This window comes from Amphiura filiformis, chromosome 1 (assembly GCF_039555335.1).
Source record: "Amphiura filiformis chromosome 1, Afil_fr2py, whole genome shotgun sequence".
Lineage (NCBI taxonomy): Eukaryota > Metazoa > Echinodermata > Ophiuroidea > Amphilepidida > Amphiuridae > Amphiura > Amphiura filiformis.
This window is the reverse complement of record NC_092628.1, coordinates 88,436,233-88,451,053: the sequence shown is the minus strand read 5'-3', so window position 1 is coordinate 88,451,053 and position 14,821 is coordinate 88,436,233. Positions and strand designations below refer to the sequence as shown.

General features: G+C 36.7%; 1 protein-coding gene across 1 annotated transcript in view; it reads left to right on the top strand.

Moving 5' to 3' along the window:
- Window positions 1–442: 442 nt before the first annotated feature.
- The window catches only part of LOC140167415 (chitotriosidase-1-like), a 28,979-nt gene continuing 14,600 nt past the window's right edge, over window positions 443–14,821 (top strand). The window contains exons 1-4 of the mRNA XM_072190723.1: window positions 443–551; window positions 5,086–5,375; window positions 10,473–10,625; window positions 11,739–11,863. Of these exons, the coding sequence (XP_072046824.1) occupies window positions 458–551; window positions 5,086–5,375; window positions 10,473–10,625; window positions 11,739–11,863 (662 nt within the window). The 5' untranslated portion in view covers window positions 443–457. The remainder of the gene's footprint in view (window positions 552–5,085; window positions 5,376–10,472; window positions 10,626–11,738; window positions 11,864–14,821) is intronic.

Here is a 14,821-nt window from a genome sequence, read left to right as displayed (position 1 = left end):
TCACCTAATCAGTTGGCTGCCAATCATTAATGATAGACAGATGATAATAGTGTTGACTGTGAAATTACCAGATGGTAATTGTCACGTTAGGATATAACAGTACACTTTCTCAATACCATCTTTCTTAATAAGCTCTGCTCGCAGGTAAGACACATAACAAAAAACATGTAATGTAATGCTTTAATTAGAACAGTATATTATTTGATTTTAAATTAAAATATCACCAAATACGAAATTCGTTAGGGGAAGGGAATATTTACTATTGATTTTCAAAAGTGGATAATTCGGTTTGGAGTGAAATAAGTCTGAAACGAATTAATTTAATTTTGGGAGATTTCACTCTTTTGGAAACTGTGAAACGCCTTTTCCCTCATACCATTATTTTAATTCCTTTGTATGCTATTAAATAATGTGCACAAATCATTTTCTTCAGGACGTATCTGTCACCTCAACTGTAATGGTACAATTTCCTGTGATAATGTATAGCTTGACCATTTTGACCGCGCTGGTCGTAAGCGTGTCTGCGTATCCGGCAAGTAATGATGTCTCGGGTAAGGGAATATTTTATCAATTATAATTCCCATAAAATATAACCTATCTCTCCAGCATAAGTGATTGTAACCATTATAAACGTGTTATAAACGAGTTTTGTTTTTCGTCAAAACTTTTTAATGACAATAAATGTCGGATTATTTCAAGATCAAGAAAACGTTTTTAAAATGTTTTCTATAAAAATAATAATAACAATAATAATAATAATAAAAAAACACGACAAGATCATTTTACAAATGTTGTCAAAATATTATAGCAAAACATTTTTCGGCAAACGTGTTGTAAACGAGTTTTTGGTTTTTATAAACAATTTTTAATGACAATAATTGTCGGATTATTTAAATATCATAAAAACGGTTTTTAAAATGTTTATATAGCAAAATATTTTTCGGCAAACTTGTTTGCAAAATATTTTCAACACCTGAATAATAACCTTATGTTAGAATGTTTTGCACTAAGTTTTCCAAAATACTGGAATAATAGACATGTAAAATGTTGCTAAATATATAAAAATGCAGTTAAAAAGTGGAATTTAATCCAATTACAAAAAGGGATAAAAAGTACAATTTTTATCCATTAACAGGACTCAAGTCTGAGAAAGTAAATTGATTAAAATTACATCTTGGAAAAAAGCAGTAGTTTGTTCCTGAGATGGACCTGCCTATAAGTCCCCGGCTTGAGACCTGTTTATCAGGGACAGTCTGTGCAGCTCAGTCATTGCCCCGATATCTTCATGGCAGAAATCGCCATGGTAGGTTGAATCCACAGCCAAGCATGGCCGTTTTGTTCAGACCTGTTTAATAGTTTTGAGATGCATAATGGGCTGAGGTACATCCGACTAAAGCTATAGCCCGGTGACTGACCTCTCAATGTGTGAGTGAGCATGATATGCGCCATGAGGTCATCCGCTTTTAGACTGCCTCCACGAGTGCTGTCGAGTGGCCTACACTGCGCTATAGTTCGGCACATATAAAATCTGAAATTTTGTCAGTTTTTGAGCTCAATACGAACGGTTCTTTAGCAATACGCAAGCTAACGACTATCATATCCTTTCAACACATATATTCAAGTGCAAGGAAAAAATATGGCTTCTTTATAATAAAAAAATTACGGGAGACTCGTCATTTTCTACCCCGGTATCCAAAGATTTATCGTCTGAATATCAAATCGTGCATAGCACATTCACGTGTATTGATCCCGGGTATTGATTTTAGTGTCTCTGCTGTACCAAGTAATTATTAGCCAGGCGATGTCGGTGTGGAGCTTTGACCGCATAAACCAAAGTTCTGGTTTCAAGTCCCGCGGGCGCAGGCGGGTATGTCCCAATTTTCCTCTACTTTATCTAGCTATGCATATTATGTTTCCATTTCGTGTTAAATTGTGCTAGTTTTCGATGCGTAACGGTTCTTCTTTTCCATGTATTTTCAAAATTGTTTTCTGAATATTATTAAAACGGATGCCCTTTATACATTTTCTGTAAAACATTTTGTGCTTGCTGGGTCATAATCCAACAATTTCAGGAAACACAGTATTTATAATGATAGTAATGTTACGAGTGGAGCACTAATGCCTCATGTTCGGATTAAAGACATATTCAGTGATTTGCTCATCTGGAGGATCGTAAAAATCATCAAAATTCAGATTGTGGACCTTAATAGTGTTATAGATGTGCTAACATAGCCTGTTATGTTAATGGTTAAGCCGAAAACGGTAATAATGACAAAATGAGACATTTTATATGCATTTGAATGGGGCTTCAACTTTGTCAATACTGCTGTTTGCTTGTTTCTTGCTCAAATTTAATGACCTATCCTTCACTTTTAGACGATTTATACACAATTTTAATTTTTTACACTTTCATTGGGATCATTGAATGGGCCTTCAAAGAATCGATGTATAACGCCTGGGATACAAATTACAATATCGATGTCTTTATTGAACACTATCGCCAGTTACATTGCGCGCGTGCGTAGATGTTGTAACACCTTAACCTTAATCATATTAATATCCGGTGTTCATACATACTCACGATATAACGACGTTTCTGATTGGATTTGCGCTCTTTTTTGCTGGTCATAAATACCGTTTATGACCAGTACGCAGGGCATAAACAAGCTGCGTCACGCAGCGTTGGAACCCAATTAACACGATCCACGATTTGCTAGTGTTGCGTATACGCGCATGTCACCGCGCCCGTCTCACGCGGGCGCAAAAGATGACGCGTATCACGCGTTGACTCCCGGCCGTTGACCTCATGAGCCGAGCTGCTCCTGCAAGTAGGCCTACTCATTTTCTTCCAATTTATGAAGCAAAACGGTATGGAAATGTTATTTAAACTCGTAAACCCTTATTATTTTCATCTGTATTGAATTGCTAAGAATGTTGGGTATGTATGAACGGGATTCATTCATAGGATTTCGGGAATGATCGCTGTTTATGCACTCGGCTCACGCCTCGGGCATAAACAGCGATCATGCCCTCAATCCTATGAATGAACCCCTAATTAATATTCACCCTCGTTGATTATCAGTTGCGATCGAGAAAGTAAATTAAATAAAATTATATTTTTAAGTAATCTGGTATTTGTAATTTCTTACAACTAGTCCAAAGATTTCCACTTACTTGCAGACGTTTCGAAAACTGACAGTTTTCTTCGAAAACTGACAGTTTTCTTTATCGATGCTAACGGAGTTGCCAGTTGATTTTTCACTAATCAGATCGTCAAAGACATGACTCAAGTTGTATTGCCCCTCGTCTCTGTTCATGGTATTGCCCCGCTTTATATGTTATATATTTAGCATCATTTTTCATGTCTTATTATTCCATAAGAAAATTTACGACGGAATAGACTCGACTTATGATCTTGTACAGAGATAACCAGGCTGGTGTTGTCGAATTCATTGTGATCGTGTATAAAGATAATTAACCTTAGATATAGAACTAGGTGGTACACGGGGACGAAGGGGAAACGCCCCTCTAAATTGGGGAATGTGAATGTCCCCACGGCTGTTTGATGTGATCATTTATTAGTTTTTCAAATAAAACATCATGTACAAATAAATTTTAGGCTTAAACAGCTAAAACCAATATCATGCTAATAGAGACAGATGCTTTTGAGTCATTTTCAACTTTAAATTTCCCCTCTTTTACAAAATTATTCACTTTTACAGTATTTTTAAAAGCTTTTCGGATATAAAATGTATCTATTTATGACAAAATTGGTGGCGCTATTTAGTTACTGAAAATTACTCTTTCAAGCTTTTAATACAAACAATTTCTTTTATTTTTTGATGAAATATGTTTATAAAATTTATTTGCTGCTTGTTTCACCTATTCCATCTGTTTTAAAGGCAGTATTGATTACCTAACCTTGCAAATTAATAGAATATGATTTAAGATAAATAGCGCCATCTATAGTTTGCATTTAGTTAATAATGAAGCCAATTCTATATACATCAAACAACCGGGGATATCCCCTCGCCCAACCGTAAATGTTGCGGCATGAAACGGCTTTTCACTGTATAAGTGGGGACATAAAGTACAAAGTGTGACATGGCCAAGTCCTCACAATACTACGGTATACCAGAAAGTGATTTTGGTTTTTGAGTGTTTGGTATCTCAACTGCTTTATGAAGCATATACCGTAAAACCTCGTCTTCAAGCATATATAGTGTTTTTGATGAAAGCTTAATTAATACGAAACAAGCGTAAATATACCATACAATATATTGGTCTTACAATAATACTTGTTTTTATATGGATCTGTAATCTATTTGCTCAAACTCCATAATGGCGCCTGGAATAATTTTGTTTCCATCAGAAGCACGAGGTTTTACGGTATATATATATATATATATGGCAAATAGAGGTGTGCCCTATCCACTAGTGGCATCAAGAAATGCTAGGACGCATCATGGTTAGCGCGTTCTGGGGACCCGATTTTTGGCCATGTCCCCACTGTTACGGTTTGAAATAAGCTAGTCGGAGTCCCCCAAAACTTTAGTGCTTCCGCCGACACTAATTTGGATCTGCAACATGTCGGAATAAAAGAAACCAAACCCTGATTTAACCGCCGATTTAACATTTTTTTGTATGACTTTCTGTTATCCAATGTATCTACCCGAGTTTCTGTATGTTAGCCTTGAAAGTTATGCTATATGGAGAAGTCAAGCAACACCAAGCTCACTAATTTTCACACTCTAAAAACAAACTGTGTTTAGCCACTAAGACCAATGTTGCTATATTGCTCTCACTTTGTACCTTACACGTTTGGAATCTAAACATTACATGTCAAACTCCGAAATATTCAGTATTATTGACCAGACTTTATCCATCGATATCATCTCTCTAAACTTGTTAGGTATGTGTTAAGAAATTGTTAAATTTGTTTAAAGAGTATCGAACCTTTTTTGTCACATGCGAGGCATGGTTTATCTTCAAGACCTAGCCCAATATTAGGCCGTGATTATTTGTTATGAACGATTATAAAATATATTATGTGTGAACACCTTCATTGTTCGGATTGCCTTACAGTTCAACTTGCCCCGAGACTTGTTTGCTATCACACCAATTGGGCATCCATCAGAGCAGAGCCAATGAATTTCACCCCTGACCAAATTGATCCTGACATGTGCACACATTTAATTTACTCGTTCGCAAAGATAAATCCAACCTCATTTTTGCTCGAGCCATATGAACCGACTGACACTGAAGGTCCATACTACTACAAAGTTTTTAATGATTTGAAAATGCAAAATACCGCATTGAAAACACTTCTGGCTGTAGGAGGATGGACTCATGCATCTAAAGGTTTTTCAGATATGGTAAGACAATACACAAAATTCTCGAGCACGTTTTATGATTAATCTGTATGAACAGTAATGTATTTTATTGTTATTAAAGATGATCAGAGTAGAATTGTGGTAAGCAATTTAAATTTATATAAATTTATTACAATACAGCTTCTGTCTTCGCCCAGCTCAACTTTTCTTGAAACCGTATGATTACAGTTTCCAAACTGAATGGTTCGTCTTGTGATATAAGTTATAGTGAAAATTTTAATATTGAAATTAATGATGAAATTGACGACCCGAAGGAAATATAAATGTATCAGATATTATTATGGATAAATATGATAGTATGGTTTTCAATCCCATTAGATTTCAAAATAACAGCAAAGATGATGAAATAAATGAAATTAATCATATACCAGAGTGTAACTACCTGACACCTGAAGAATTTGGCCTGAAGTACAAAAGTAATGAGGAAAAGAAGTATCAACAAAAATTTAAACTTAAACTAAAACAATGTTTCAAAATATTAGAACACACATTTACAATAATCGGCCTTTCTGAAACTCACTTAAAGGAAAAGCCATCTGATTATTATAATTTAGATGATTATAATATGGAATTCACAAATAGAGTAGATAGAGAGAAGGGTGGTGTTATCATAATACTAATAACAGAGTGTCCGTCCGTCCGTCCGTCCGTCCGTCCGCTCGCTATCGTGTTCGCGTGGTGCGATATCGCGTTCGCGCGGTGCGATATCGCTTACTCGCGGTGCGATATCGCGTGCTCGCGGTGTGCTATCGCGGAGTATCAACAACGGGGGTGTGCGCAGGGTACCGCATCGCGCATCGGAAAGCATTACAGTGTGACTAACAGGTGCATCTCCTCGGACCAATAGGCCTATTTTCAAGACAGGATTAACATAAAATAAACCGTTTGCGTTGAATTTCGGGGTATCCAATGTGGTAGCAGGACAGGGCTTGAAAGAGGCGAACGATGGGTTTTCAGATTATGGGTACCGAAGTAAGCGTCACAGCTACAAAACAGAGTTGATTAAGCTGTGTCTTAATCATTGAGAGACGCATATCGTAGTAGTTTGAAAGGTTAGGACAAGTATTATGGGTAACGGGTGTTGGGTAATTAGAGATAGGCCTATCACGAGAACCGCCCAACCCGAGAACCGCGAAACCTAGTTCTATATAAAGTCCATCAATATAAACTTAGACCCGACTTATGCATAGCTAACGCCAACTTTAAATCTTGTTTTATAGAAAGTGAAGATAGAAATGCCCGAAACAAGTTAGTAGGTGTCATATACCGATCACATACAGCAATTGATCACTTTGCTACAGACATTACACCTATTTTTGAAAATATAATAAATGAAAAAAAGAAATGCTACATTATGGGCGATTTCAATATTGATTTGCTGAAGGGTGATTCTCATCGTTTATTCGCATTCTTTCATTCCAACTATTTATAAACCGACGAGAATAACTGAACATAGTGCTACTATCATTGATAATATTCTTGTTAATATTGATGATGCTGTAAACTTTGAAATATTATTGTTACTAATATCAGTGATCACCTACCAACCATATTGATCGATAACAAACCAGTCACAAATCAGTCGACTATGAATAGTAATTATTTCTTTAAAAGAAATCACAGTCCGGATAATATAGAACATTTGAAACAAAAACTTTCTTATGTAAACTGGAATGAAGAGCTAGATAATAATGATGCTCACGATTGTTACAATAAGTTTGCGAATATTTTCACCAAAATATATGATGAATGTATACCTATGAAAAAATAAAAGTGCAATAACAAAAAAGAACCAAGGCTTCCTTAGATAAGCAGAGGCTTACTCAAAAGCATAAATACTAAAAATAAGTTGTATAAGAGGTATATACAGAAGCCATGTAATGAAAGGCTTAATACATTCAAGAAATACAGAAACAAATTAAACAGTTAAATACGATAATCTAAAAGAGAGTATTACAAAAGGAAATTTGAAACAGTAAAGCATAATTTACGAAAAACTTGGAACACAATCAATAATATCATTGGCCGTAATAACAAGAGTAACATTCAAACTCAATTCACAAGTACACAAGGTCATGTGATCTCAGATCCTCAAATGATTTCCGACGAATTTAATTACATTTTTACAAGCATTGGGCCAAAATTAGTATCCACAATAGTTACAGATGGGAAGAACTATTATGATTACTTGAAAACACCATCAAGTAGTAGCATGTATATGAAACCAGTTGTAAAAGAGGAAATTGTAAAGATTATACATAAGTTCAACCAAAATAAAAGTGCCGGTCATGACGATATAGGCAATTTTGTTGTCAAAAGGATAGCAAACGAAATATCAATACCTCTCACTGTAATTGTTAACATTTCCATTACTACTGGAAAAGTCCCTGATGAATTGAAGATTGCAAAAGGAATCCCTATCTATAAGAAGGATAGTCATGACGTGTTCTCAAACTAGGTCTAATCATTATACGTATATGGCAATTTTGGAATTAGTTGATAAAATCAGTACTTCAGTTGAAAATAATGAAACTACAGCAGGAATATTTTTAGATTTGTCTAAAGCCTTCGACACAATTGATCACAACATTTTGTTAGAGTTAGAGTATTATGGGTTCAAGGGAAATGTATTAAATTGGTTTACATATTATTTGTATAATAGGAAACAATATGTATTATTACAATTCATGTAAATCCAGCTATATGAGCATTTCATGTGCTGTACCTCAGGGGTCGATTTTAGGCCCATTACTATCCATACTGTATGTTAATGATATTATAAATACTACCTCTGTTCTAGAATTTGTTTTGTTTGCAGACGACACTACTATTACCTATTCACATCCAGATAGTATATCTAAATTAACAAGGAACTAGAAGAGGTCAATAATTGGCTTAAAGCAAATAGGCTGTCTGTAAATGCAAGCAAGACAAATTACATGCTACTCGGTACAAGTCGTAAAACAATTGACGAGAACCTGACATGGAAAAATCATGTCGATAACATTGCAAAAACATGTCTAAGGGTATAGTAACATTAACAAAATGAAACATTTCGTACCTGAGCATATTCTGTATTCATTATATTGTACACTGATACTTCCTTATGTTAATTACGGTATTATAGCATGGGGCAGCACTTGTAAAACATACTTAGATAAACTTTTCAAGCTGCAAAATTGTATCAAATAGTCATTACCTAAGTCATTCAGCTCCTCTCTTTCAGAACTATAAAGTACTTTAAAAATGTCTACGATACCTATGATCTTGAACTACGTACTTTTATGTATAAACGTTTTACCAATCAACTTCCAGAAGCATTTCAAAAGTATTTTGTAAAGCAGAGTACTCTGCGCAAGTACCACACGAGAAATAATGAAGATTACCAGGCACATTCTCCGACAAAGTGTTCAAAATGCCAAATATGTGTCGCCCATAGTTTCAAGTCGTATTCAGACTTGTTTCGTCAGAAAGAAATAACTTTTATTAACATGATTAATATAACTTATACTTAGGAGTTGCTTTTTAAAATATGTGAGGCTAGAGGTTGTAACATGCCTAGAAAGTATAAAACAATAAAGCTGATTATGCATGTCCATGTCCATTCCTCCATGTCGCCAGCCAAGGTGTGTTCCGTATAATGCGTCCCTGCTCTCTAAACATGCGCGCATATAATGGATTATAGGTACTTTTCATTAGCTGGTATCATGCCCTAATTATAAAGTATAAATCATCACAACACAGATTATTAAATTTTTTCCAACAGGTCTTTCAGACTATGTCGCCAATATTGTTCACAGATACGTTACCATATTTCTAATGGATAACAATCTGTAAAAATAATTGTCTAGATGAATGTTCTCATATGTGATGGATCAAGCAGGCTCAATAGTTATATTATATATATATGGAACATAACACAATGGTTTCAAAGTAAAAAATAAATTAGGTCTTAATGGCAAAAAGTCCTGACGTTACGTTCATGCCGTCACAGATACGTTACCTAAATTCTACTCCCCTCGGAAAAAACGCTGTGATAAATGAAGCCAAATACCATACCAGACTTTAGTACATTGGGTGATGACTGATCAAGTATGGGTATTAAGTCGGCCAGTTTTTACACTTGCACGATTAAGACAAAGATGAGAAAGGGTTTCACAGATACGTTACCACTGATACGTTACCCCCAATACGTAATATTGCTCAAAAATGAAGTATTGTTGAAAAATCACTCATGCATTGTTTTGTGTTCTTAAACTATTAAAGTTTACGATTCTGAATGAATTTTATGAATTCTTTGTGGTTGGCATTTTGTCATTCCGGAGACCAAACTTGAACGCTTTATCGGAGAATGGGCCACCAGGTTCCTAAATCTAAAACGAAGTTCGCTCATAAAACCTTAAAAACAGCGGGCCCAATTAAGTTGAATTCACTTGAGAAACATATAAAGACTATAAGAATCAAGCATTTCAAAACCAAAGTGAAAGATAATATTATTCTTAATTACATTTTTAAACATTAAAATGTTTTATCTAATTTCCTTGTACGGCTTTAATAAAGTAATTTAATTGTGTATCGTATTATCTGTAATGTAGTTAAGGTAGTATTGAATTTATCACGGTAATTTCTTGCATATTCTTGATCACGAAACAGGCTTTTTTGGTTTTTGTCAGGGTATAAGAGGGGTGGGGTAGGTGGGTTGTGTATTGATATTTTGCGGTATATTTTGTTGTTGTTGCTGTTATTTTGAAACATTTTTAGGTTAGGACAGGGAGTTCTTAATACAGGCCATCCGGCCTTCCGAGAACCTCCTCATTCAATGTATGTGTTTAATTGTTGTGCTGTTATATTTTATATTTGAATGAAATAAAGATGAATGAATGAATGAATGTGATTAAAAATTTACCTTATCTTATCGAGTGTCAAAAACACATGGCTTCTGATGAAAAATGATACGCTTGATTAAATACAACGTCTAGAATGAGATATAATTCATAATATTTATCTCCAAAGTGTTCAACTATAGAAATTATATTATTTTCCAATTATAGTTATTATTATTTATTTATCAATTATCAGGTGAAAACATCAGCAAATCGAAAGATCTTCATTGATTACTCAGTTACATACCTAAGACAACATGGCTTTGATGGTCTGGATCTTCATTGGCAGTATCCCACCGAAAGAGGAGGATCGTCTAGCGATAGGGACGGATACGCCGCTCTAGCAACGGTACGTCTATCAAGTTTTGTTACTTGCTCTAGCTTATTATTGTATCCTGCACTTTTAAGTGGACTGGGTACTCTCTGAAATTAATTAGTTAAAATTACTGTAACGTCTTGATTATCTATGCATTTAAGCATACATACTTGGAACATGTGGAAAGGACATTGGCAAGAAATCTAAATATAAACACATAATTGGTATAAAAATACAAACTTTGGAGAAAATCGCACACACACAAAAAAAAAATTCTATGCCTCAAATTTTTATAAACATACAATAGAACAAAAATCAAAAATTGGCCTCTTAATATATGTTTTTTCTAATTTAGACACTACACTGTTTGAAGAAATTCATCAGGATCGGTAAATAAAACTCAGTAAACGAGATTGGTGTATCTGATTCCACAAAGGCACTTACTAGTGTACGTTTCAGCAAACACTGTTGCCATTGTCAACACTTGATGATTAATGACTGCTTAAATGGCAACCGATCTACATGTAGTTGTATATAGTTGTAAACGTGCAGACACCACAGTGGATGCATAGCATGCCGTGGTTCGGAGAGTCACGTAAAATGGTGGTCCCATGTACCAGAAGAGCAATATCTGGACATGTAAAAGTTGCAGGCCTTTTTCGTAAAGAGCAGGGGTTCAGTTGTCTGTCACACTCAGCATTGAGGTCAACTTGCACTGCTCTTTGGGGCTTGGCAGCATATCGACCCGTGGCGCGCTTTGAGGAATCTGAGTATTCAGAAAGCGTGGATAAATGCCGTTTTATTATTATTATTATTATTATTATTATTATTATTATTTGTGTATATTCTCAGTCATCCAGGTAAATAAAATATCAAGTTGATTTAAATCCAGTTGACTAGATTTAATTTAAATCAACTTGATATTTATTATTATTATTATTATTATTATTATTATATCCAGAGCAGATCTTAATTCCAGTTCAACGAGCCTTGTTTACACTACATTCCATGAACGGTTTTTATATTGACTTTATTGTTTGAATTATTGACCAATTAAGGCCATATAATAATGTCTTTTTTTTAAATTTTTTGGTTCATATTATTGCTAAAAAAAATTAAGACATACATTTCTCGTAAACTTGAAAGGAACTCCGTGCGGCTTACCAAACTGATGCCGACGCAACTGGTCGAGAGAGGTTGCTGGTTACTATGGCAATACCCGGCTTTGATTGGACGATTGATACTGGCTACGATATTGCAGTTCTTGCAAGGTATGACTCTCAAAATATTGATTCGCTCTAGAACTTCGTGCCACCAGCTGGATAGAGAAAAACCCTATTCGAAATCGGTGAAATTGTTATTGATTTTTTGTCTTTAACTGGTCTGCTACGGACCTTTACTATACACCAGGCACAAAAAGAAACTCGTTAGTTATAGTCATCTTTGCTGTTCAATAACCTGATAATTGTGGATTATTCTGAAATATACATTTTGTTAATTGGACTTTTGGACTGTTTGTGAAAATCGAACGAGAATTGACCAAGATATGCGCCTCCAAAGCCTCATACCCTAAAATCAAAAGTTGCCAAATGTTAAGTGAAAGAAACCCTACTGGTTATTGTGGGCATTTAACATACAGTTCTATGGGAGGACAAAAGGTTATGATTATGACTTTATGTCGAACTTTGCTCTGTTGACCTACAAAGACAACACATTTGGTCGATTCCATTTAGGTGCAAGTTGGGACATGTGTAAACATTACAAATATGCACACACACAAAAATCAGGTTTGAAAAAATTTACCAATTTCATAATAAAAGATCGTACATTATGGCTTTAATCACCATTCATTTTAGAATTGGCTCAGTTCCTCGGAGAATGAGGCCGCGAAGCGCTCCAGCGAGGTCGCGCTTCGCCACTGCTGAGTGCTACTTCTAGAGGGTACATTTTTATATAAAATGCAAGGTGAACAATAGCCCAATAGGAATGACCATGTCAAGCACTTATATAGGCAATAGGGCACTATATTAGTAATCCTTATGGGCTAATCAATGGTTCACAGCAGCTTAGGAGAGTGACAAGAAATCTCTGCTAAATCATAATCCCAAAATATGTTGATGTACGCGGCTCTTGATTGAGCCCCATAATCAGTGATCTCTCCAACTACACAGTCCGGGATTCTATTCCAAACATGGACTGCAACATGGACGAAAGTTTTGCCGGTTGACAAGGTTCTTGAGACTGGCTCAGTCAGTGCGTGACTTGTCAGTGAGAGACTGGTGCGAGTGGCTCGTCTGATCACGTAAGGCTTGGGCAGCAATGCTTCTAAGTCTGGCGGGCACAAGCTGGTGTTCATCTTGTAGAGCACAGATGTGGCAGCCACCTGTCATCTGTGATGTAAAGAGGGGATGTTAAGATCCCTTCTTGCCTGCTGCTTATCTACACCAATAATCCTCAATGATTTGCTCTGTATGGAGTCAAGGAGCTTCAGGGTGGTGGTTGAGGCACTCATCCAGCATAGTGAGGCATACTCCATAACACTACGAACCTGGGCCTTGTAAACCGTGGCTCTTCCTTTTACATCAAGCTTGTTTGCTACCCTCCTTGGTGCTCCAAGCTTCTGTCCAGCTCTGGCAGCAGTGTTTGAAAATGTGCTTAGCCCAGGTGAGTTTCTTATCAATAGTAACACCCAGGATTTCCAGCTCATCCATCTCTGCTAGTTTGGTGTTTCCAAAATAAAGGTCAAGTCTAGTTGGATTCCTCTTTCTTGAGATAGTCAGGGCTTTACACTTGGAGGGCTCGAAGGTGACTTTCCACTTGTCTGCCCAGATCCTCATTCTCTCCAGGTCCCGGTTGAGGCTCGCTGTTGCAGCCATGCTGTCATCACTTGATCGGATCTCACAGAATAGGGTGGAGTCATCTGCATACAGATACAGGGTGTTTTCGCATGCATCTCCCAGATCATCAATAAAGACAGTGAATAGCAGCGGGCCCAGGATTGAGCCTTGTGGTACAGAGGCATTGATGGACGTACTGTTTGAAGATTGGCCAGATAGAACCACTTTGATGGACCGGTTGGATAGATAGCTCTCAATCCAGGTGAGAAGCTTGCCAGAAACTCCTTTGCCTTTCAGCTTGGAGCAAAGTACTTTGTGCCATACCTTGTCAAATGCACCTTTGATGTCCAGGGCAATTAGACGCACTTCATGACCTCTGTCTAGAGCGTTGGACCATTGCTGAGAGAGGATGGTTAAGATGTCAGCTGTACTGTAATGGGGTCTAAAGCCAAACTGCCTGTCTGAAATGAGATGGTGCTGCAACAGGTACTTCTGAAGCTGCTCCTGTACCACTGCTTCCATAACCTTGCTATTGTTGCTAAGAAGAGAGATGTGGCAGTACATGGATGGATTGGACTTTGAGTCCCTCTTTATGGACCGGGATGACTGAAGCACACTTCCACTGGCTGGGAAACACTCCTTTGCGAAGCACAGCTCAAATAGGCGACTGAGAGGTCTTGCTAATTCAGCACTGCACTCTTTCAGGCTTCTATTGGAGATCTCATCAGGTCCATTAGATTTATCAGGTTCTAATTTTCGCAAGAGCCTCCTCATGTCCTTGGCCTTGAAAACTATGGAGTCCTTAGAATTTGGTAGTATCCCCTTTACTTCTGGAGCAGGTTCTTCTGCATTCTCAAGTTGGCATTTCTTAGCAAAAGTCTGTCCTAGTATTTCAGCCTTCTCCTTTGCCGTGGTGTAGACTTGGTTTTGATCTTTTATTACAGCTGTTCTTCCAGACAGAGTGTTAACTGTGTTCCGCCACTTTTTTGCTGCTCAGGTTTCCATCTGAAAGCTCTTCCCTCAGCTTGTTGTACTTCCTTCTGGCTTGTTTCTCAACCTGATTGTATTCCCTTCTGGCTTCTGCAAACTTATCATTGTTTTCCTTGGTGTTGTTTTTCTTTAACTTCTTGAGCAGGCAACGCTTCCTATTTGCAGCTCTCTTGCAACTGTCATCAAACCAAACTTTGTCACCAGGTTTTTGGTGACAAACTTTAAATACTCGGAATGTATATATCCATCGCTTATGATGTCAGTAAAGTTACTGCAAGCTTGTTCAGGGTCGTCGGTTTGGAAGACTTGTCCAGTTTGCAGAAGAAAGAAAACCTCTCATGTCCCAGTAGTCAGCTTTGTCATAGCGCCAAACCTTCCGTTTGTAAGGTTTGTCTCTGTAGA